This window comes from Panthera leo, chromosome D1, assembly GCF_018350215.1.
Source record: "Panthera leo isolate Ple1 chromosome D1, P.leo_Ple1_pat1.1, whole genome shotgun sequence".
NCBI lineage: Eukaryota > Metazoa > Chordata > Mammalia > Carnivora > Felidae > Panthera > Panthera leo.
In genome coordinates this window covers 108,715,424-108,736,055 of record NC_056688.1, presented here as the reverse complement: position 1 = coordinate 108,736,055, position 20,632 = coordinate 108,715,424, and the positions used below count along the sequence as shown (strand labels likewise).

The 20,632-nt window shown below is 57.7% G+C and overlaps 2 protein-coding genes and 1 pseudogene across 8 annotated transcripts; 1 reads left to right on the top strand and 2 right to left on the bottom strand.

Moving 5' to 3' along the window:
• Positions 1 to 1,396: 1,396 nt before the first annotated feature.
• Positions 1,397 to 1,742, bottom strand: LOC122201364 (annotated as a pseudogene).
• A 7,083-nt stretch (positions 1,743 to 8,825) lies between these two features.
• DRAP1 (DR1 associated protein 1) lies at positions 8,826 to 11,176 on the bottom strand. Of its 2 annotated transcripts, none has more exons than XM_042906632.1 (7): positions 10,887 to 11,176; positions 10,568 to 10,640; positions 10,363 to 10,456; positions 9,952 to 10,071; positions 9,738 to 9,852; positions 9,435 to 9,523; positions 8,826 to 9,061 (listed from the first exon to the last, which is right to left on the bottom strand). In XM_042906632.1, the coding sequence occupies exons 1-7, from the start codon at positions 10,926 to 10,928 to the stop codon at positions 8,956 to 8,958; spliced, it is 639 nt and encodes a 212-aa protein (XP_042762566.1). In that variant the 5' UTR covers positions 10,929 to 11,176; the 3' UTR covers positions 8,826 to 8,955. The 2 variants fall into 2 exon arrangements, with proteins under 2 accessions (XP_042762566.1, XP_042762567.1); XM_042906633.1 differs by having other exon boundaries at positions 9,738 to 9,831; positions 10,887 to 11,175.
• A 181-nt stretch (positions 11,177 to 11,357) lies between these two features.
• CD1H11orf68 (chromosome D1 C11orf68 homolog) lies at positions 11,358 to 13,579 on the top strand. Of its 6 annotated transcripts, none has more exons than XM_042906531.1 (2): positions 11,358 to 11,491; positions 12,186 to 13,579. In XM_042906531.1, exons 1-2 carry the CDS (start codon positions 11,373 to 11,375, stop codon positions 12,940 to 12,942), a joined length of 876 nt encoding a protein of 291 aa, XP_042762465.1. In that variant the 5' UTR covers positions 11,358 to 11,372; the 3' UTR covers positions 12,943 to 13,579. The 6 variants fall into 6 exon arrangements, with proteins under 6 accessions (XP_042762465.1, XP_042762464.1, XP_042762466.1 ...); XM_042906530.1 differs by having other exon boundaries at positions 12,183 to 13,579; XM_042906532.1 differs by having other exon boundaries at positions 11,449 to 11,491; positions 11,782 to 13,579.
• The last annotated feature ends 7,053 nt before the right edge of the window (positions 13,580 to 20,632 follow it).

Below are 20,632 nucleotides of genomic sequence, written 5' to 3'. Positions count from 1 at the left end.
GAAATCTGAGCTTACAAAGTTGAATCTGGCCCCACATTGGAGAAGGACTCGGCACTGGGGACGCTGGAGGCAGGGCGGCCCGTGAGCAGTATGTTGGGATAATTCAGGCGAGAGATGATGGCACCACAGGAGACAGAACGGCACGGTTTACTGAAGGCTCGGGAGCCGGGCACTGTTCCGGGTTGTGTTGTGGATTCTGTTAGGCTAGCGGTTCTCAACCCCGGCTGTGCGTTAGAACCACCTGGGAAGCTTTGAAAAATGTACCAAGGCCCGGGCCTCCCGGCCGGTTAGATCAGAATCTCCAGAGATGGGCCCAAGGCCAATCGCCCTCAGAGCTCATCGGCGATTCCAAGTGTAACGAGGGTGACACCCCTGCCTTCACCAAAGGTCAAGTACACGGGGACTGGGTTTGTTCACTGTCGAACGCCAGTGCCTAGAGCTGAGCCTGGCACGAAGCAGGTGGTCAACAGGTCTCTGTAGATATCAGTTAATCCTTACGACAACTCTATGAGGTAGGGAAAATGACGGTGCCTGTTTTATAATAAGGCAACTGAGGCACCGAGAGGTCAGGTTATGTGTCACAAAGTTCTGTGACTACAAGGCTGATAAGCGCCATGCTGCGAAATACATGGAGCATCACCCCAGAGCCCAGACTCTTACGGGGTCCTCCACTCTCGAGCGTGGTGGGGGTGCGGATCCTGAGGGACCTCCCGAGGAGGTCCCTACCCCATCATCAGCGTCCCGCCCCCGACTGACCCGCTTGTCTGCAAGGTCAGATGTGGCTCCAGGCAGAGGAGGCAAGCAGGGGCAGAGAACCCACGGGGCAGAAACTGAACTTGAAGCACTTAGGGGAAAGGGAAAGCGAAATCTGGCCAGCACGGGGGCACAGGCCACAGCGGAGACTGTGGCTGGAGACCAGACAGCACATCCCCTCACAGGAACAAGGAAGGGGGAAGGGTCATGTGGCCCGGGGGGCTCCCCTGAGCTCCTGGCACAGCGGGCACACTCACGCCCGCCTCTCTCCTCCCCTCCCCAGCTTCTTTCTTTCCTTCCCTTCTTGACACCCACCGCCCAGCCCTTCGGTGGGTGCTGTTCTCGGTCTGCCGGTTCGCCACCCCGACTAGAATGGAAACCCCTGCCCCCTGGGAGCAGGTCCTCAGGTTTGTTTTGCTTTGGTTTTGGTTTTGGTATAGAGAAGGTGGTTAGTTTAACCACATAAAAACAAAACAAAACAGAAAGACAATCAACCTGAAGCCCCTCTTACTGGTCAAGGTACTAATTCCCCCCCGGCTTCTTGCCCGATCATCTGGCTCTTTTACACACACACACACACACACACACACACACAGAGTCTTCCACTTTTCCAACGAGTATTTATTTTCAGCTAAGCCATGATTCAGATCCCAGGGTGCAGATCACCGTGTACCCAGGTCACCCTCCAGAACCCTGGATGGAGGACAGAGGAGAGGTGGGAGGAGCCAGTGCAGATCTTCCCAGGAAATGTGCCTTCTGCCCTGTAGTTGTGCCAGGCTGGCACTCAGGATGTGGGGCAGAGGGACTTGTACACACGCCAGTACCATTTGCACACGGAGACATCGCCCCTTGAACAGTCATTGCCCTTGGGACAGCGCTACAAGTCCAGGGAGTTCTGGCAGAAGTTCCTGGTCTGATTCTGGCGGGGAAGCGGCTGTCAAAGGGGCAGTCTGGTAGTTCTTGATTATGATCTTGATGTCTTCTGCCATGGTGCTTGCTGAGTCCTAAAGACACCCCTGAAAGCAGCTCGAAGGTCAATGTGACCCTTCAGCGAGGACACCAGAGTCAGACCAGAAGCCGCAGGTTGTGAATTCTTTTGTGCCTTCCTCCCCAGAGCCTAGACGGGGCCTGGCATGGAACAGGTGCTCAGAAATATTTGTTGAGTGAGTGAATGAGAAAAACATACATGACCCCATAAACACGGCAGGGCCACTGTTTTCCTGTGGGTTGAGGCCACCTTGTGGGTTGAACCCATTTTGGAAGACGACAATTGGCAATCTCTTTTGTTTTTATTTAAACTTGGGAGCATAGGGGCGTCTGGGTGGCTCAGTCGGTTAAGTGTCCGACTTCAGCTCAGGTCATGATCTCTCAGTTCGTGGGTTTTAGGCCTGCATCGGGCTCTGTGCTGACAGCTCAGAGCCTAGATTGAGCTTGTTTCAGATTCTGTGTCTCCCCCCTCTCTCTGCCCCTCTCCCACTGGTGCTCTGACTCTCTTCTCTCTCTCTCTCTCTCTCTCTCTCTCTCTCAAAAATAAACATTAAATTTTTTAAAAAATAAATTAAAATAAAATAAACTTGGGAGCATAGACAGGAGCAGCCCATGCTCCTTAGTTTGGGACACTCTATGCATCACAAGCTTCGCAAAAAATGAATCACCAGCCTCCGTTTGAAATGAACTTTCCCTTTCAGCCTCTCCCCAGTCCTATTCCAGCTTCCCATAGCTCCCCGCTCTTGGGTTTGACGCATGACCTTCCAATCTGCTTTCCAGGCATTGAACTCCATATACATCAGTGATGGGAGGCACCATTTATTAGGTGTTTACTATGTGCTGGGCACTGTGTTAAGCACGTCATGTATCAAATCTCATTTAAACATCACGTGTCCTTGAAGGAATTGCTACTATTGTCCCTACTTTACAGATGAGAAGACTGTAGCAGAGAGACCTTCTGTCAGATGCCCAAGGTCACGGAGTAATTGGCAGAAATATACAAGATGGTTGTGCTCCTCTGTGTTTGTAGTTTCCATAAACACAGCTGTGCTGTAGAGGTTGGTCTGTATTTTTCTGTTTTTCACGCAACACTATGTGTTGAAGCTTTGTCCACATTGCTATCTGCCATGCAGTTCCCCAGGGACAGATACTTAGCCTCCGGCTCTTCGCCACCTCAAAGCACACCCAGGACACATCTTTCTATTTGCGAGAGGTTTTACCCCGGAGTGGACCTGCCAGGGGGCACTTAGCTGTCAAACCTCCTTTTCAGACATCCTCAATGGTTTACACTCCCACAAAAAGCACCAGACTCCCATTTACCGACTCTCCACCAGTTATCTTTTTTTTTTTAATTTTTAATGTTTACTTATTTTTGAGAGAGAGAGAGAGAGAGAGAGAGAGAGAGAGAGACAGAGCACAAGGAGGGGAGGCAGAGAGAGAGAGGGAGACACAGAATGTGAAGCCGGCTCCAGGCTCTGAGCTGTCGGCACAGAGCCTGACACGGGGCTCGAACTCACCAATGAAGAGATCATCACCAGAGCCGAAGTCAGACAGACACTCAACCAACCGAGCCACCCAGGTGCCCCATCCACCAGCTATCATTTTTACCTGACTTCCTATTCTTGCCCATCTGACAGGTGTCACGTGGGATCTTGTGTTTTCCTTTGCAGCTCTCTGATTGCCACGGGTGGGGGGGGGGGGGCAGAGATCTTTGTCCTTAGGCCATTTTTCTTAAAGTGACATTTGAACACACACACACACGCACACAACAGGAAGGATGTGATTTCAGAATGCAGTTCACTCTGATGAAAGGAGGTGAGGGTCCCCCATCGCCTGCCCCGCTCCCCAGCTACGAGGAGTCCCCCGAGGGCGTCCAGAGCCACCGGCCATTCTCACAAAGGCTCTGCCCAAGGAGAGGAGGGACCAGGCCCCCTGCAGAGATCTGGGTGTTCCGTGTCATTCCCCTGCCACAGTGCCCATGGCCTGGAACAGCGGGAACGCGGTTCTGTCCGTGCCCTGGAGACAAACCTATCGCACCTGACAAGGGACGGCGCTTGGGTGAGAGGAGGAGGCCATTAACTCCATTTCCCCACACACGGTCCCCAGGACCCCGCTCAGGCCTGTATACGAGCCCCCAACCCACCTCCGAACCGAAGAGCAAACTTAGGCTGCTCAGCTCACTTCGCGAGCGAGCCTCAGTCTCCTCATCCGTGAAGTGGGGGTGATGAGGACACTTCTCCTAGAGACAGGCTGAGATAATCGGGGACTCGTATCACAGTGACGGGCTGCAACATGCTTGGCCTCCTGTCGCAAGGGGTGGTGTCAACAGCCCCATTTGATGGAGGTCAAGAGGTCGTCACACAGGTCACACGGTGCGTCTGATCTCAGATCTCCAGGCCAGTGGATGGTGGGCAAGCTCACCCCCATCCCTCAGCTGTCCCTCCCTCACCCTGGAGCCTCCAGGTCAAGTAGCACCCAGGGCAGGTGTGGCTAAGAGCCCACGGCACTACCCTCTTCCCCTCAGGAAGCTCCCGAGGCCCTGAGAGGCGGCCACAGAAACACGCCCCAGCCAAGGCAGGCCAAGTACAGGGCTAGTGGCTAAGTAAGGCTCCTGGGTGGTGGCCGAGGCAGTGGGAGCTGGGGAGCCCAGGGGAAACCGGACAGAATCAAATCGCAGTCCTCCAGGACTTTGCTTTTCCTGTCCCTTTGCCTGGAGCCCCCTCCTCAGATAACTCCTCACCGAGCGGGGTTTTCTACTCCAATCTCCCCTTATCATTGTCTCCCCCTGAGCCCTGTTGGGGATGGCTGGGGCCACCCTGCCTGCCCCAGGACTCCCTACCGCTCCCTTATTATGCTTTATTTTCCCCAGGGCACGCGTTACCATCTGACATACCGCTCATCTGCCTTATTGTCTCTCTCTCCCCATCAGAAATAAACGCGGAGATGGGGCGCCCGGGTGGCTCAGTCGGTTGAGCGTCCGACTTCAGCTCAGGTCACGATCTCACGGTCCGTGAGTTCGAGCCCCGCGTCGGGCTCTGGGCTGATGGCTCAGAGCCTGGAGCCTGCTTCCGATTCTGTGTCTCCCTCTCTCTGCCCCTCCCCCGTTCATGCTCTGTCTCTGTCTCAAAAAAAATAAACGTTAAAAAAATTAAAAAAAAAAAAAGAAAGAAAGAAACGCGGAGAACACGCATAATCGTCACCCCCTATAATAACGCCTAGCGTGCAACAGGTGCTCAGTAGATAGGTAAAATTTTTAGAAGCCTATCATAAAAATGCACATCTTAAATGTGCAGCTTTCACGTATTTTTATATACTACCCCCACCCAGTTCAAGTGGTAAAACATTTCCAGGGGGTTCCTTTGCCCCCCCTCCCGGCCAACCCCCACCTCCTGAGGTACCGTTATACTGACTTCCCCTGTCTGTTCCTGAACTTCATCTGAGTGACTTCGATCAATGCGTACTGCAGGGTGTAGGCTTGCGTTTGGCTTCTTTTGCTCAATATAACGTCTACAAGATCCACCGTGATGTTGCGTCTAACAGCTGTCAGTCCTTTTCTAGTGCTGTTCTATTGTACGATATTCTATCATTTATTTATTCGTGCTCTTGTCGCTGGGCATTCTGGGTGGTTCTGGCTGGGGCTATGAACAGGTGGGTGTCAGTGGCCACATGCCTAGAAATGGAATCGGACCGGGGCGGGGTGGGGGGTGGGGGGGACGTGTGGGTCAACAGACTCCAGGAGAAGGTGCCAAACCATTTTCGAAGGCGGCTGCACCCTCTGACATTCCCACCAGCAGCGTGAGCTCTGGGGCCGTGACCTCCTCCTCAGCACTCGGTGCGAGCACGCTGTTTCAGGCTCCGGGAGGGGGACTGTGGTACCTCCTCTCCCTGCTGAGTGAGGATGCTGGGTGCTCGAGGAACGTTTGCTGCCTGAATCCCCAGGGGCGCGGTGGCGGGAGACTCTCCACTCAGCAGGGAGGGCTGGGTCCACACCTTTCGCCCGAGGGTGGTAGCCCCGGGCGGCCTCGGTGCCTAGAAGCTGCTGGTCATTTCACACACTGGTCACACTTACACCCCAGGGCGCAGCCAAGTCTGGACCGAGGCATTCGGATAGGACTTGGCCCCAAGCTCAAGGCTCCCCCGTGAAAACAGAGAACAAAGGGAGAAAATCAATGGGCCCGGACAGGGCTCTGCAGATGGAATGCTGAAAGCTGCGGCTCCTGGTGCCCAGTGGCACCTGCCGGGCCCAGCCACCCTTCCCATTCCCAGGATGCACCCAGAGCCCAGGCCCAGCCAGAGGTGCTGTCTCCCCGCGGTCCCTGCCCTCACTCAGGAGGCTACATTCCTAACACTTGGTAAGGACTGGGTCAGGCCCTTCCCAGAGGCCTGTGAGGTCAGTCTGGCCACCTAGCCTCCCTCAGGTGGGGCCTTGTGACAGTTCCTACGGGAGGTGAAGAGCCAACGGGGCCACTTCCAGCCCTGGCCCCAAAACCCCTCCGTGGTCTATGAGCTTGCCCTTTCCACAGTGACCTTCAAAGTCACGGGTATTTCGAGTTTGTTACATCGGCCCTTTGTCCTCACCAGTAATTAGTACGTATGTTACAGCACACATAACTGACATAGGTAATCGCTAGCCCCATTTTACAGCTGAGAAGACTGAGACACATACATGCTATAGGATTTGCTCAAAGCTAATAAATGGAGAGGTCAGGATTTGAACCCAGGGCCTGGTTCCAGAGGTTATGCCCATCAGCCCACTGCCCAGGCTAAAAAAGCAGGCCTGGAAAGCAGAGGCGCAGGCCAGCGGCTCCTGGCATCTTACCTCACCTGCGCCCCCTCCAGCCTTTTGCCTGGAGGCTGCTCCCAGCACCCTGGCCTCCTTGCCTCTCCCAATCCTCCCCAGCCTGGTCGCTGCGAACCCTCTCAGTTCAGAACCTCACCTCTGGACAGAGCCCAGCAACAGGCTCCAAGGGTCTCTTCCTCTCCCACCCCGACTCATCACACCTGCTTGGCACGCCCTCAGCTCAGCGGACCCCGGTGGCCACCTTCCCCGGATGGGCCCAACTCACTGCTGGGGAGAGCTGCTCCCGTTCCTGGGCCTTTGGGAACCGCCTTCCATTCATGGTCCCCGTCAGCCAGAGTTCTTTCAGTTACGAGTGACAGAAAGCCAACTGGCTTCGAGAGGGAAAATGTTTATTGGCTCACGTGACTCAGAAGTCCAAGGTATACAGGGTTCAGGCAAGACTGGGTCCAGGTGTCATCAGACGTCAGTATCTCTGAGCCTCCTGGATCTGCTGCGCTGACCTCATCCTCAGCCAGGAGCGCTCCTCGGGGTGGGAAAAGGCTTCTAGCAGCATCCGGCCTACATTCTGCCAGCTTTGCTACCCCGGTGTGGCCACCATCATCCTCTCCAAGGCTCCCGAGTGGGTTCCTTCCTGCCTCCAGTGCCACGGGAAAGCTAGCGATCTTGTGAATCCCCTTCCCCGACGGTCCCACCTAAAGTCCCAAGGGCTCAGGTGTGTTGATTGGCCCACACCACGCACTGTGGCCACAGTGTGTAGTGTGATGTCCCCACCCGTTGACATCAGGGAGTGGGGACAGCTGCGCGTACTACAGGTTGGGGTTGTCCCCACAAGATAGCAGGGACGCTATAACCAGAGGGGGAGCAGAGGAGAAGCAGACAGGACCCAGCTGCTCCTAGGCTCCAGGCCCATCCACGCCTGTCACCTGGCCTCCTCTTCCCCAGAGAAGCCAGACCCTGTCAGATAAAAACCGAATACCTCAATGCCCCTGCCAAACCCCCTCGTCACCTTGCACCTCCCCCTGGTCAGGCTGGGGTCGGCCCCAGGCGACCTGACCTCACCGCATCCGCCCCTCCCATCCCCGGTCCCCTTCCTCGCTATAGCTGACATTTCTGCTACCTTAGGACACAAAACCCAAAACTGTCCCCTCTGCCCTCGTTCCGAGCCACAGCTCTCATCTCCGCTTCTCAGCCCTGAGCATCACTTCTCCTCACCTCGGCTTCTCACCTCCAGCTCCCAGCCTGTCAACGACCAGCAAGCCTTCCCTAAAGCCTGCAAGGTGTTGGGACCGCTGACCTCTCCCTCCTCCCAGACATGCTTGCGTGGGCACTGCCAGTGGCTCCTGGGGGCCCTGGGGGCGGCTGCTCTTCAGTCTCCTTTGGTGGCCTGTCCGGGCTCCACCCTCTCTCCCTGAGGCGAGGTCATCTACTCTCTAAGCTTGCACATCTGTCTCCAGGCCCCTACGTTCCAGTGCCTTCTCCCCAGCAGCTTCACAGGCACCCCAAACTCGTCACAGCCTAACACCTAATCTTGCTCTCTGTGTCCTCCAGCTGGGAGTGGGGGGGGCCTTGACCAAGTCACTGCAGACAGAAACCGGGGAATCCATAAAGTTCCCTCCCTTTCAGCCCCACTTCTAGTCAGTTCTCAGCACACTTGAGTCTGATAACACGCACCTCAAGTCTGCCCACCGTCCTCCACGTCTCCTGCTCAGCCTCCCCGAGCCCCTGCTCCCTGAAGGCGCACATCTGCCTCGTGGACCCCGCAGTTCCAAGGTCTGCTCAGAAATGGGGGCGGACTGCCCAGCTGTGTCACTGTTCCTGCTCGAAAGCCGATCTTTGGGGCCCTCGACAGTCCCACCTACCTCTGCTCCCTCAGCTCCTTTCCACATACCCTTTGTGGCACCAGACGCAGATTTCTACAGCGTGCAAGGCCTCTTCCCATTACTTGTCCAATCTGTCCCTTTGCAGCAGCCCGGGGAGGGCAGAATAGCCTCCATCAGAGAGACACGAAGAGGCCACTCAAAGAAAGACAGGCACCTTTCCGGGGTCGTAAAGCACAACGAAACAGGTCGTCCCCCAGCATAAGCAGCACCTCTGGCTTAGGCCCTACACCACCACTCTGCCCGCCTTCCTTCTGTCAGCACCCCAGCTCCTACCCTGGCAGAATCGTGGCTCTGGCCCCTCCCTTCACTCTGCTACCCTGCCCACCACCGCTTCTGGCCTCAGCTCAGCATGGGGAATGCAGGTGGGTGGATGGGAAGGTGGCCACAACGCCCTGGACATAGGCTGGGACAGACACTGGTGTTCCCTTTTATTATTAATTGTTTAATAAATTTAAGAACAGCTCTACCTTCTCTCCTCCCCCCAGAGCAACTAAAACCAGCTAAAAGGGGGTGTGGCCTGGGGGGCAGAGGGCGCTAGGAGTCATAGTCTTCTTCATCCTCTGCGTCAGGTGCTGAGGGGCCCGGGGGGGCCGGGGGCAGAGGCAGACTCGAGGTGAAGGGCATGAAGGGTGTCGGGGGGCTGCAGGGCAGAAAGCAGGAGACAAAGATCAGGCCGCTCTCCAGGGCCCATTTCTGCCCACTGAGCCCTACCCTATCCCAGTGAGCATGGAGCCCACGGCTCCCTGTACCAACAGGCAGCCAAGCTCAGAGAAGAGAAGGGCCCAGAGCAGGTCACACAGCACCAGTTCAAGCCCCATTCACCACGGCGGGGTGTGGGTGGGGGCAGGGACCTTCTGAGAGCAGTCTCCTGCCTTTAAGCCCTCCTTGGTTCCTCCCTTCCCATCCCCCAAATCGGCCACAGCCAACAAAACCAAGTGGCCACGGAGGACAGGAAGGCCAAAGTCAGCCTGGAGGAATCTGTCAGCCCCCTCTGGTGCCACTGAGCGGCTCACCTCTGAAAGTGGGCAGGGGGGTGGCTGGCCTGTGGTGGAGCCTGTGACGTCTCCTCTTCCCCGTCAGTGTCGGTGTCGTCAGACTCATCCTAGGAGCAAGACAGGGTTCAGAGGGGACAAGAAAAGCATGAGGCCATTGCCGGAGAGCCTGGGAGTGGCAGGGACAGCAGACTGACCCCTAGAGCCCCAGTTTACAGAAAAACCACAGGTGAGGATGGGCCCAGGAGTCCAGCCAGCTCAGGCTGATGCAAGACTGCTCTCTCCCACCACGGGGTAGGGCAGAGGGCTGGGGGCCTCACTCACCTCCTGCTCCGAGTCCGTCCCCGACAGCTTCTTGTCCTTGCCTTTGCTTCCCATCCCGCCATTCTTCCGGCCACCGCTGCCTGGCTTCCGGCCCCTTCGGGAAGGCACAGTCCATCTGCCCAGAGGCCTCACCACTCCCTGACCACCCCCCAACCACCCCCAACCCTGGTGGCCTTGGCCTTCCCTGCCTGGACACCTGGCCCCGGCTCCCCACCTGCGGGCACCCTTGTCCCCATCCATGTGGTTGTCTTCCCCGTCTCCCTGCATGTCAGGCACAGAGGCCACCAGGTCCTTCAAGAAGTCAAACTGCTGCTCCAGCTCAATGCACTGCTTCCTGAAAGAGGTGGGGGGGGAGGTGGGGGGGGGGGGGACATGGCATTCAGGTAGGGCCCAGATGTCTGGTCCCTCAGCAAGGGTCTCTGTATGTCAGGAGAATAAACCTGGAAAACCTCCACCCCATCTCCACTACCTAAACTTCCTGATCTTGGTAGACCACCCAATCCCTTCCCCCCCACCCCAGTTCAAACACGCCAGTGCTTGAGGCTTTGCTGGTCTCCCAGCAGCCTCCCACCTCCCCTGAGTGTGTGAACTCCCACTGGGCCCTCCCAGCTCCCAGACCACTCACAGGTGGGATGTGGTCATGGTCTTGGCGTTTCTGGACTGGGTCACCTGGCAGGCCTTCTTCAACAGCGACTCCAGGAAGAGCTCAAGCGCCCGGGCTGAGAAGCGTCAAGGAGAACACGGGTGGGGGATCCCCTGCTTAAACAAGACGACCCCGGGCTCCCTCCCTACCCCACGTCCCTCAGCCTGGCCAGGCCCCGACAGGATACAGATGATGACAGGCACAGCCGCCGCCACCTTCCCAATCTCTTCGTCAGTTTGCATGATCTTCTTGATCCGCGCCTGGGGAGGGAGCACAAAGCTCGGACCCCGTCGCCTCCGTCCCAGAAAGGGGTGCTGGGTGGGGGGGGAACGAGAGAGGGTATCCCGGGAGAAAGGGGGCGGGGGGCACCTACGCGAGGAGGGCACGGAAGGGGGCGGGGCGTCCGTGCCCCCGAACACCGCGATGCGCCCGCCCCCACGGCCGGACTTGGGCCGGAGCCTCTCGAGAGCCGGGACCGCTCCTCCCGGGCCCGGCCACGTGCTCACCGGCGGGAACCGCGCGTTATACTTCTTCTTCTTGCTCGGCATCTCAGGGCCTCTCTCGCCGCGCCGGGCCCAGCGCCGCCGCCCGCAGCTTCCCGGCCCCCGGGCCTGCTCGCCGCCCGCCTGCCGCGGTTCCCCCGGGTCCTGGTGCCGCCTGCTCCGCCCCCGCCGCTCCCCACGGGGTCCTAGCGCCGCCTTTCAGGACGCCGCTCGCAGGACCCGAGTGCCTTCCCTTTGGAGCCTCCCCGGCGGAGTGCGTCGATCCCGGACCCGACCGCCACTCCCGCCCGCCCCCAAGCCTGGGAGAGCGAACGTTAGCCCCGCCCCGCCCCCGAAGCCCAGCCCCGCCCCGGGTTCCCCGACGGCCCCGCCCCCGGGGTCAACCCCTCCCCTCTCGGGCCCCGCCCCGCGGCGCGGCCGACCGGCCCGGTGGCCCCGCCCCGTGCTGCGCTTGTCTATAAAGTTGTTGTTGAGGCGGCGGGCGCTAAGATGGCGGCGGCGGCAGCCGTGGCGGGGGCGGGGCGCGGCGGCGGCAGCGGCGCGGAGCCCCGGCAGGAGCGGAGCCGGGCGCGGGGCTGGAGCGGCGCCGAGCGGGGCGAAGGCCGGAGGTGACGGCGGGGCTGCGGGAGGGGGCAGGGCTGGGCGGGGGCGCGGCTCGGGCTGTGGGCGCTAATGGCGGCGGGCGCGGCGGGCCGGAGGCTGGCCCTCTCGTAGGCCCCTAACAAGCCTGCGTTCCTGTCCGGCCACCGCCCCGTTGGCCTTGGACCGGTCACTGCCCTTTCTGAGCATCACTGTGCTCGTCTTCAAGTGGGCCCGACGGTGCCCGCCTGAGAGGTCTGGCCCCACTGGGCCTGCCTCATGCTGCGTGAACGCGCGCTTCTTTGCTGCCCTCCGTTAGATCCCAGTGCTCGGGATTCCTACCGGTTACTGGCAGGACCCGGTGGTGTAGCCGGGCTGATTGCTCCCACACCTGATTTCACGTTTCGGCCCTGACACTCACGGCAGGTGTGACCTTGGGTAAGTCACTTCTCTCTGAGCTCCAGTTTTCTGAGCTGTAAGTCGGGGAGAGCGCTAACGATATTAGCAACAACCTTTTTGCAGCGCTGATTCCGCCTCAGGTGTTTACTTTCTCAACAGCTCTAGGAGACCGGAACGGTTATTGTCCACTGTAACGATGAGGCAACTGAGGACATTAGGTCTTGCCCAAGGCCACAGAGTTTTAGCTCACTGGCTGCACCTGCTAGGGTCCGGCAAGTTGTAGATCTGTCCTGGACCTGCCCTAACTGGGTTCCTTCACAGCAGGATGGAGCCTGGTGAAGAAATGGAGGAGGAAGACTCTCCAGGCGGCCGTGAGGATGGCTTCACCGCCGAGCACCTGGCCGCAGAGGCCATGGCAGCCGACATGGACCCCTGGCTGGTGTTTGATGCCCGCACCACACCTGCCGCTGAGCTGGATGCCTGGCTGGCCAAGTACCCACCATCCCAAGTTACTCGCTACGGGGACCCTGGCTCACCCAACTCCGAGCCCGTGGGCTGGATTGCAGCATACGGGCAGGGCTACGTCCCCAACTCGGGCGATGTGCAGGGCCTGCAGGCAGCCTGGGAGGTTCTGCAGACCAGCGGGCGGCCCGTCACACCGAGTACCCTGCGCCAGCTGGCCATCACCCATCATGTGCTCTCTGGCAAGTGGCTGATACACCTGGCACCTGGCTTCAAGCTGGACCATGCCTGGGCTGGCATTGCTCGGGCTGTGGTCGAGGGCCGGCTTCAGGTGGCCAAGGTGAGCCCACGGGCCAGGGAGGGTGGGCGCCAGGTCATCTGTGTTTACACGGATGACTTCACGGACCGCTTGGGTGTACTGGAGGCGGACGCGGCCATCCGCGCAGCGGGCATTAAGTGCCTGCTCACCTACAAGCCTGACGTCTACACCTACCTGGGCATCTATCGGGCCAACCGTTGGCACCTGTGCCCCACTCTCTATGAGAGTCGTTTCCAGCTGGGGGGCAGTGCCCGCGGCTCCCGTGTGCTGGACCGCGCCAACAATGTGGAACTGACCTAGTGTGGCCAAGTGGGGCCGACCACCTTCTGCCCCCTCCCACACTCGGGATGGATCCTCCCGTCTTCCTCCTCTCTGTCCCAAAGAGTTTGAGCCCCCCAGGTCTGAGGACTAGGTCAACCGGGAACTGCCTGCATCTTCGAACCCTTTGAACACTTGCCCTCTGTTCAGGGCTGACTCGAGTCCCCACCAGCTGGAGGCTCTGGCTCCCTGAGGGCCAGACCCTCAGCCTCTCTGTTCACTGCTGCCCCCCCTCTGTCATACAGAACTGCAGGCTGGGTACAGATTTCCAGGAGGAGAGCCTTCCTTGGCCACCGTCATGTCCAGCTGTACCTCCGTCTCCTCCTGCATTCTGTCCTCCTCCTCCCTGACAAGAGAGAAAAATTAGCGCTTCCGGTCCCTCTTGGAGCCTTTGCAGTCCAGGGGCAAAGGCCCTGCAGGCCTGAGCATGCTATTTTGTTGCGGGGAGAGGGTGACTGTATCCACTCAGCCCTTTGCAGAGAGAGGGGATGCCAGGGCCATGGACACGGGGCCGGCCCCTCCCTGCCATCTCCTGCAGCCTGCACCACCTTCCTTTCTTCCTTGGCTACCTTGACATGTGCCTGCTCCTGGCATTTCAATAAAACCCAGTTTGGGTCTGTGTCTTGAGTGTTTTTTAAAATGCTGTGTTGGTTGTTTCCCTGCTTTGGTTGCTGGAGAGAGGCAGGCTGGGAGAGACTGCCTCCCTGCCCTAACTGGGCACCCCTAACTGCCCCCAGTGATAAGATTCACCTCACTGCCAAGGCCGGGAACCTCTCTGAGAGCCTCTGCAAAGCCAGTCCTGCTTCTCCTCCGTCCCAAGGGTCAGAATCGGTTTCTTGGTGGTTTCCCATAAAGCTAAGGGCTTGACCCAGCCAAGTCTGAGGGACTGCTACTAGCCCACAGGGTGTATTTGTGCCAGTTAGAGAAAGGTATCCTCTTGGTCCTGGCAATTGTAGGTTAGGGCATATGGTCTCGGGAGCAGACAGTGAGCTAGATTTCAGCAGCCTCGGTTGAACATCCTTGAGCAGCGAACGACCTGCACAGCTGTAAGCTGTGGAAGCTTCCCCATTTGTACTCCCTTCTCCCGCCCTGAGTGTCCTGGGCCACTGGGCAGTTTGCAGAGCACTTCCACGTGCATTGTACAATTCTCACAGCCCGTTGAGAAGGAAATGTTGGTCCCCTTGTGTGGTCAAGGAAACTGAGGCCAAGAGGGAAAAGGGGTTTTCTCGGGGTCATGCGGTGAGTCGAGCAGAGTCGGACTTGCGCCCTGGCCCCCGCCTCCTCCTCAGACACTTGTCCAGGGCCTCGGCCACAGCGAGCTCTTCACAACCCACGAGGCACGTTCACTCTCATGATCTTGCCGGGCCGCCCCGCTCGGCCGAGGCTCCTGGAGCCTGGGAGCCTGGCCCCGGCCTCGGTTGGAAGCCAAGGTTTCTGGCAAGGGGCCCCTTGGGATGCTGCTCTCGTGCCGTGCCGGAGCTGACTCAGCCTTCGGCAGCCTCACCAAATTGGAATTTGGAGCAGGGGAGCGGAGATGCCACTGGGCTGACGGGGTGGAAGTGGTGAGTCATGAGATGCTGGCTCAGCCCCCTCCCCAGCTTCCTCTTCACCCCAAGTTTCCCCAGGGTTGAGTCCCGCCCCCCTTCAGCCCCAGCCCTGGGAAGTCCCAGAGCTGGGTGGTCTCCGATTTAGAGCCCACTGCCCTGCCCCCCTCAGACAAGCGGTGCTTTGCACTTGACCAAATTGGGCCGAGGGTTGCAGGGATCCCGGCCAGGCGCTCGTGGGTCTCACAAAGATGCCCGACTGGTATCTGCAGCACCTGATTCTCTTTTCCTAACTAAGCATTTCACACGCTCCTCCTCTCTCCTCCAGCCTCCTGGCCCTGCCTTCGCCCTGTCCTTTCTCTCTCTCTTTCTCTCTCTCTCTCTCTCTCTCTCCCTCCCCCCCACTCTCCCACACACCACTGCAGCTTGCCTCCTCTGTTCCACTCCCTCCCAGTGACCCCCGCTACCCCCCTACAGAGCCCTGCAGAGCTGCCCAAGCCCCTCCCTTACTCAAAGTCTTTCCATGGTTCCCCCTGGCCTGCAATATAGAGTCCGCTCTCCTGAGGCGCCCGTGACCTAGACCCCTGCCAAGCCCCAGCTTCCCTCAGGTGCCCCTTCCTGCCTGTGCTTACCCTACTGGAGCCAACTGGCACGTCCTTCACCGCCTGGCATGCAGCCCTGGGCCTCAGGCCGTTCCTTCTGCTTGAACACCTGTCGTTCAGCAAGGGTTGAGAAGTTATTTATGTAATTGCTTGATGTCTGTCTCCCACAGGCCCAGAGTGTGGGGCTTAGCGAAAGCAGAAACAGTGTCTAAGTCTCAGCCCTGTCCCAAGAGCCTAACACTGTGCTTGGGCAGAGCAACCTCTCCGTAAATTAACTAAAATCCGAACCCAAATTTCAAAGCAAATGCGGCCCCTGTCGGTTCCTCTGGAGTCCTTTCATCCACTCTCTGCTTCACCCTTCTTGTTCCAGAAATCTGAGCTGTCTGTTGTTTTCTTGCATCCATGCTGGCCTTTCCCATTTTTGTGCCTTGCTCACGCTGTCACCTGCATTTGGTGTGCCTGAACTTCACCTGCTTTCGTGGCTGAACACACCTCAGACCTCCCAGCTCATCCTCTTGGATTTCTTCTTCCCCATTCATCGGCACCACAGGCTCCCGTCACACCCACCCACCTCTCATCTGTATGTCTGGGGCCCCTCAAGGACAGTGGCCACACTTGATCCCGCAGGGTATCTTCAGTGTCCAGCATAGGACCTGGCCTAGCACAAGTGCCAAATAAATGTTATTGAATAAACGAGCGATTGAATGAAGTCACTCTCTGTCTCTGGGCCTGTTTCTTCATTCTGTTCATCATGAGAGCCAGGCACCATGCTGAGTGTTTCCATACGCCGTCTCATCGAAGTCTCACCTGGCTCTATCATTATTGCCATTTTTCAGAAGAGGAAACTGAGACCCAGAGACGTTCAGTAATTGGTTCCAGGTTGCAAAGCCATAAGTGTCAGAGCCAAGATTTGAACCCAGGTCGTGCAACTCCAGAGCACCTGATGCATCGTTGAGCCCCCACGATAGAAAGTGCTGATGTGGTGGGGGGCTACAAGTCCCAGCAAGGACTTAGGTTCTGATTTGTAAAGCACACAAGTCGGGGCCTCACAACTGCTGGAGAGAGAGACTGGGCCAAGACTAAGATTCCCATTTTACTGGCAGAGAAACTGAGGCCCAGAGAGTACAGTGACTAAGCCTACTTGGGCAGGAAGGATCTCCCAGGCCTGTGGTAAGGACTGCTTCCCTACCAGGCCGGGGGCTCCCCAAGGCCCACCCCCTCAGGCTGACAGGGGATTCTGCCCTGTTTGGGGTAAGGAAGCAGCCCGGGCCCAGGGTGGGTCAGGCTGAGTAAATTTGGACAAGCCTCCGTGCTCAGCTCTCTTTTACAAAACCATGGGAAGGATGACAGAAGAGGGCAAGGAGACTCCCCCTCCCCACCTCCCATTCACATGTCCCGTGAACCCCAAACCTCAGGGAGGAGGCTCGAGAGGGATTGGCCAGGGAACGGAGAGAATATCTACCGGACCCCTGATTTCAGCCGGGGCTAGGGGCTAAACCAGGGAAGACAGGAAATGGCTGAGTTGGGAGAAAGTTTCAGCCAGGGCTTTGGCGAGGTTTTGGGGATTTTCCCAGCAGGGCAACTGCACCCCTCTCCCGCCCTCTGGGAGGGGCCCTGGCAGGGACACAGCTGATTCATCCTGGGAGGGAAACTCCCCACTTCTCTGACGCGCATCCCCCAGACATTGAGGGGTAACCTGAGGGCACCCGGCCCAGAAACCCACTGAACCCATTTTCCCTTGATTATTGGCTTCCCAGCAGATCATGAAACCCCCCAGGCTGGAAAGACGGACAGAGTCAGGCAGTGGGAATGATCTCAGAGACTAGAACCAAAGCAATGGCCGGACAAGGGATGCCTCTGGCCCCCTCCCCTCACCCATTTTTTAGATGAGGCCACCGAGGCTCAGATAGTAAGAGCAAAGGGGCACAAAGACCTGCTCTGTACCAGGCACTGCTCCAAGCAGTTTGCATGCATTAGCTTTTTGGTCCTCGCAGCCCCTGTTTTACTGAGGAGGAAACTGCAGCCAAAAGAGGTAAAGTCACTCGGCCACAGTCAAGGCTAGAAACGCTCTGGCAGCCTCCACAACTCCCCAAAGTGCTTGTACACACCCCTGTGGCAGGGAGCTGTGTCCCTCGTCCCTGAGCAGCTCTGGCTCCCGGGACAGACATGTTACCCACTGGGCCCTAGCTCCTCCCAGGCTAAAAAGAGAAAGCTAGTCCCGCAAGAATAAAAAAAAAAAAAAAAAAAAAAATCAGCCAAACCCCCAGAGGCCAGAAGAGGGCAGAGAAGCATTCCCGCCAAAATTGTCCTCTCTAGGGCTTTGACTCCTTTCCAAACCCCAATCCTTTCCTCCCGAGTCACAGCCTCTGTTTCCGGTCTGCCAGCCTCACTCCCCAACACCACACATTCAAACAGGAACACATAGGCACAGGAACACACGGTCGTGCTCACTGGGAGTCCAGCCTCCAGACCCTGTCCCTCGGCGAGGCACGCTGGGGTCCTGCCGGTGTTGGAGGGACCCTGAGAGTTGTGACGTTATGAGGCATGGCCAGCGGCCCTCCGCAGGCAAGCTCTGCCCTATCTGGCTCCCACTCACAGGCTACATGAGTCACCCCCTTGCCCCCCATGACTCAGTTTACATGGGTGCCCAGAGGACCTCCCAGCGAGGGTGGGTGGCTTACTGGCCCAGCCCAGGCCCGCCAGCCTTTTATCCCAGGATGAGCGTTTCATCCCCGTCCTGGCCCAGAGCAGGAACTGGCACCCAAGAGCCCAGGGGTGGGGGTAAGCCTCAGGTCTGGGAGGGTAAGGAGGGCTCCAGAACTGGGTGACGAGCCCTAACTGCCCTGGGCTTCGGGCTACAGAGAGCGGGAGCTGCTCCAAGAAACGTCAGGAGAGAGGCTGAGTGGGCAGAGCCATCCTGGGCATTGGCAGCACAGCCCCTGATGCCCTCCATTCAGAGGAAGTTCCACAGGGCACAAAATATCACAGCAAGAAAATGCTCACTAACACCTACTGAGCTCTTCTTGTACCACTCCTGCGCTAAGTGTCACCCACGCCATGTCTCATTTACTGCTCCAACAACCCTGAGAAGCAGGGACAATTGTTATATCATTTTTACAAACGAGGAGACTGAGGCATAGAGGAGTTAAGAGAACGGCCCGGGTCCCACCGTCAGAAAGTGGCTGAGCTGGGACTTGAACCCAAGCCATCTGGCTCCAAAACTCATGTTGTTATCCCCTGCTGCTTCTCCAAGCTGTGCTGGTTGGAGCAGGGAGAGGAGCCCAGGGGTCTGCCCTGTGCCCCTCCCCCAGGTGGACCTCCACTGACATTTCTGGTTTCAGGGGTCGCAGTATGTAAATCACTCATCTGTAAGAAGAGAAAACTGAAGCTCCCAGAGGAAAAGGGACTGGCCTGAGGTTGCATCACAGATCAGAGATGCACTGTGGTTGCGGCCATGTCTCTGAGGCTCCCCAGGATGCCCTGGGCTGGAGAGGTGGCTGGTGGGAAAGGGAACCCCAGGACAAGAGCGGGGAGATGATGGCCTTGTCCCCGATTCCCCCTTAACCCAGCCCCTTTCCCTCTCTGCGGCCCCAGGGTTCTCACCTGCCTCATGGGGACAGGACTGCCATGGCAGCAGGGTGGCATGACCGTCAAAGGACAGCAGAGAGGACAGGCACCTGTGCATGCTCAATTGGCGTCTGGGGAATGGGGAGAGAGTGATACCCAGGCCCTGGAAACAGCAGCCCAGCAACGCCCCCCCAACACACACACACACACACACACACACACACACACACACACACACCTCAACCTCTTCCTCGCCCAGGCCCCGCCATATGACTCCCCGGACCTCCAAAGCCTGGATGGCCGGGCCCAGAAGACCTTCCCACAAGGGACCCGGCTCCCTCTTCCCTAGACTCCAGCCTCAGCAAACTGAGCACGGGTTACTTCCCTGTTCAAACGCCACTCAGGGCTCCCTTGTCCCCCAGCCCAAGTCAAGCTCTTCAGCCTGACATTGCAAGACCGGGGCTGAGGCCTCACTCCGTCCACCCCCAGGCCTTTTGTACCCACTGACTTCAACCCCGGGAATGTCTCCCCCCGCCTCAAATACTCCTGTGCCAGGAAGGCTGCCCTCCTCCAGTGGGAAAGAATCCTTCCTTCCTGGGGGCTCCTGTAGCGCCCCCGGTGCCGCGCCTGTCCCCAGCATCGGCGACCTACTGCTTTCTTCAGTGTCTGACGACCTCTCTGCGCTGTGAGCGCCTTGGGGCCAAGAGCAAGTCTTTGATCATCCTACCTTCTCCACAGCCGGCTCCATTCCACTTTGTGTTCCGTTAATTCAGGAGGATGGATATAGAAACCGGTCCATCGTGCAGTGGGATCGGACTCAGCAATCAAAAGGAGTGAACTAGCGCTCCACACATCTGGAAGAGTCTCACAGACATAATGGTGAGAGACGGAAGGCGGACACAAAAGAACACACGCCGGGTGATTCCATTGATGCGAAGTTCCAGAAGGGGCAGAACCGATCTATGGCAATAGAACTGAGACTGAGTGACTTCCTGGCTTGACCGCAAAAGGGCAGGAGGGAACTTGCCGGGCGGAGGGAAACGTTCTGTAACTTGATTGGAACGTCGCTCACAGGTGTGCGAAATGGTCGAACACCTGGCCCATAAATCGGATTGAATGTTAAATATACCTCAACGAAGCAGGTATTTGTTTTAGGTTTATTTACTTATTTTGAGACAGAGTGCAAACAAGGGAGGCGGGGAGAGAGAGAGAATCCCAAGCAGGCTCAGTGCAGAGCCCTATGCAGGGCTCGAACTCACAAACCACTGTGAGATCATGACCCGAGCCCAAATCAAGAGCCGGACACTTAAACCGACTCAGCCACCCAGGCACCCCAGATATTTTTCTTCTTATGAAGCAGAGCCACATGTACTCAGTGGAAGGATCTCCAAGATATAAGAAAAAAAAAAAAAACAACAAAACAAAGAGAAAACAGGACGTAGCGCAGGCTACCTTCTAGGTAAAAAGATACGCAAGAAACTGGTCACACTATGGAGTGTAGTTTTCACTGTATACCCTTGTGCAGCTTCTGGACCTTGAAGCATGTTAATGCATTACCTGGTAGAAAAAGAAAGGCAATGAAAAATTTAAAAATAGAAGGCAAAGTAAAAAATAAAGATCATGTTTTAAATTTTTTTAACGTTTATTTATTTTTGAGAGACAGAGAGAGAGAGAGAGAGAGGGCAAGTAGAGGAGGGGCAGAGAGAGAGAGGGAGAAAGAGAATCCCAAGCAGGCTCCGTGCTGTCAGCACGGATGGCGGAGCTCCATCTCACGACGGTGAGATCATGACCTGAGCCAAAATCCAGGGTGGGATGTTTCACCAACTGAGCCACTCAGGTGCCCCAAAATGCTCAGAATTTAAAAGATTCCCTCAGGCTGCCAGGTGGGAAATGGACAGGAAAGAGCCAAGCCAGCGGCCGTGGACAGCGTGCAGGAGAGAGAGGATGGGACCAGGACCG

Bases quoted from the DNA above. Each gene is read 5' to 3' on its own strand.
- CD1H11orf68 (XM_042906530.1), top strand. From the start codon at position 11,373: ATGGCGGCGGCGGCAGCCGTGGCGGGGGCGGGGCGCGGCGGCGGCAGC. The intron at 11,492-12,182 runs GTGACGGCGGGG...GTTCCTTCACAG, and splicing joins GAGCGGGGCGAAGGCCGGAG to CAGGATGGAGCCTGGTGAAG.
- DRAP1 (XM_042906632.1), bottom strand. From the start codon at position 10,928: ATGCCGAGCAAGAAGAAGAAGTATAACGCGCGGTTCCCGCCG. The intron at 10,641-10,886 runs GTGAGCACGTGG...CTCCCTCCCCAG, and splicing joins ATAACGCGCGGTTCCCGCCG to GCGCGGATCAAGAAGATCAT. The intron at 10,072-10,362 runs GTGAGTGGTCTG...CACCTCTTTCAG, and splicing joins ACCATGACCACATCCCACCT to GAAGCAGTGCATTGAGCTGG.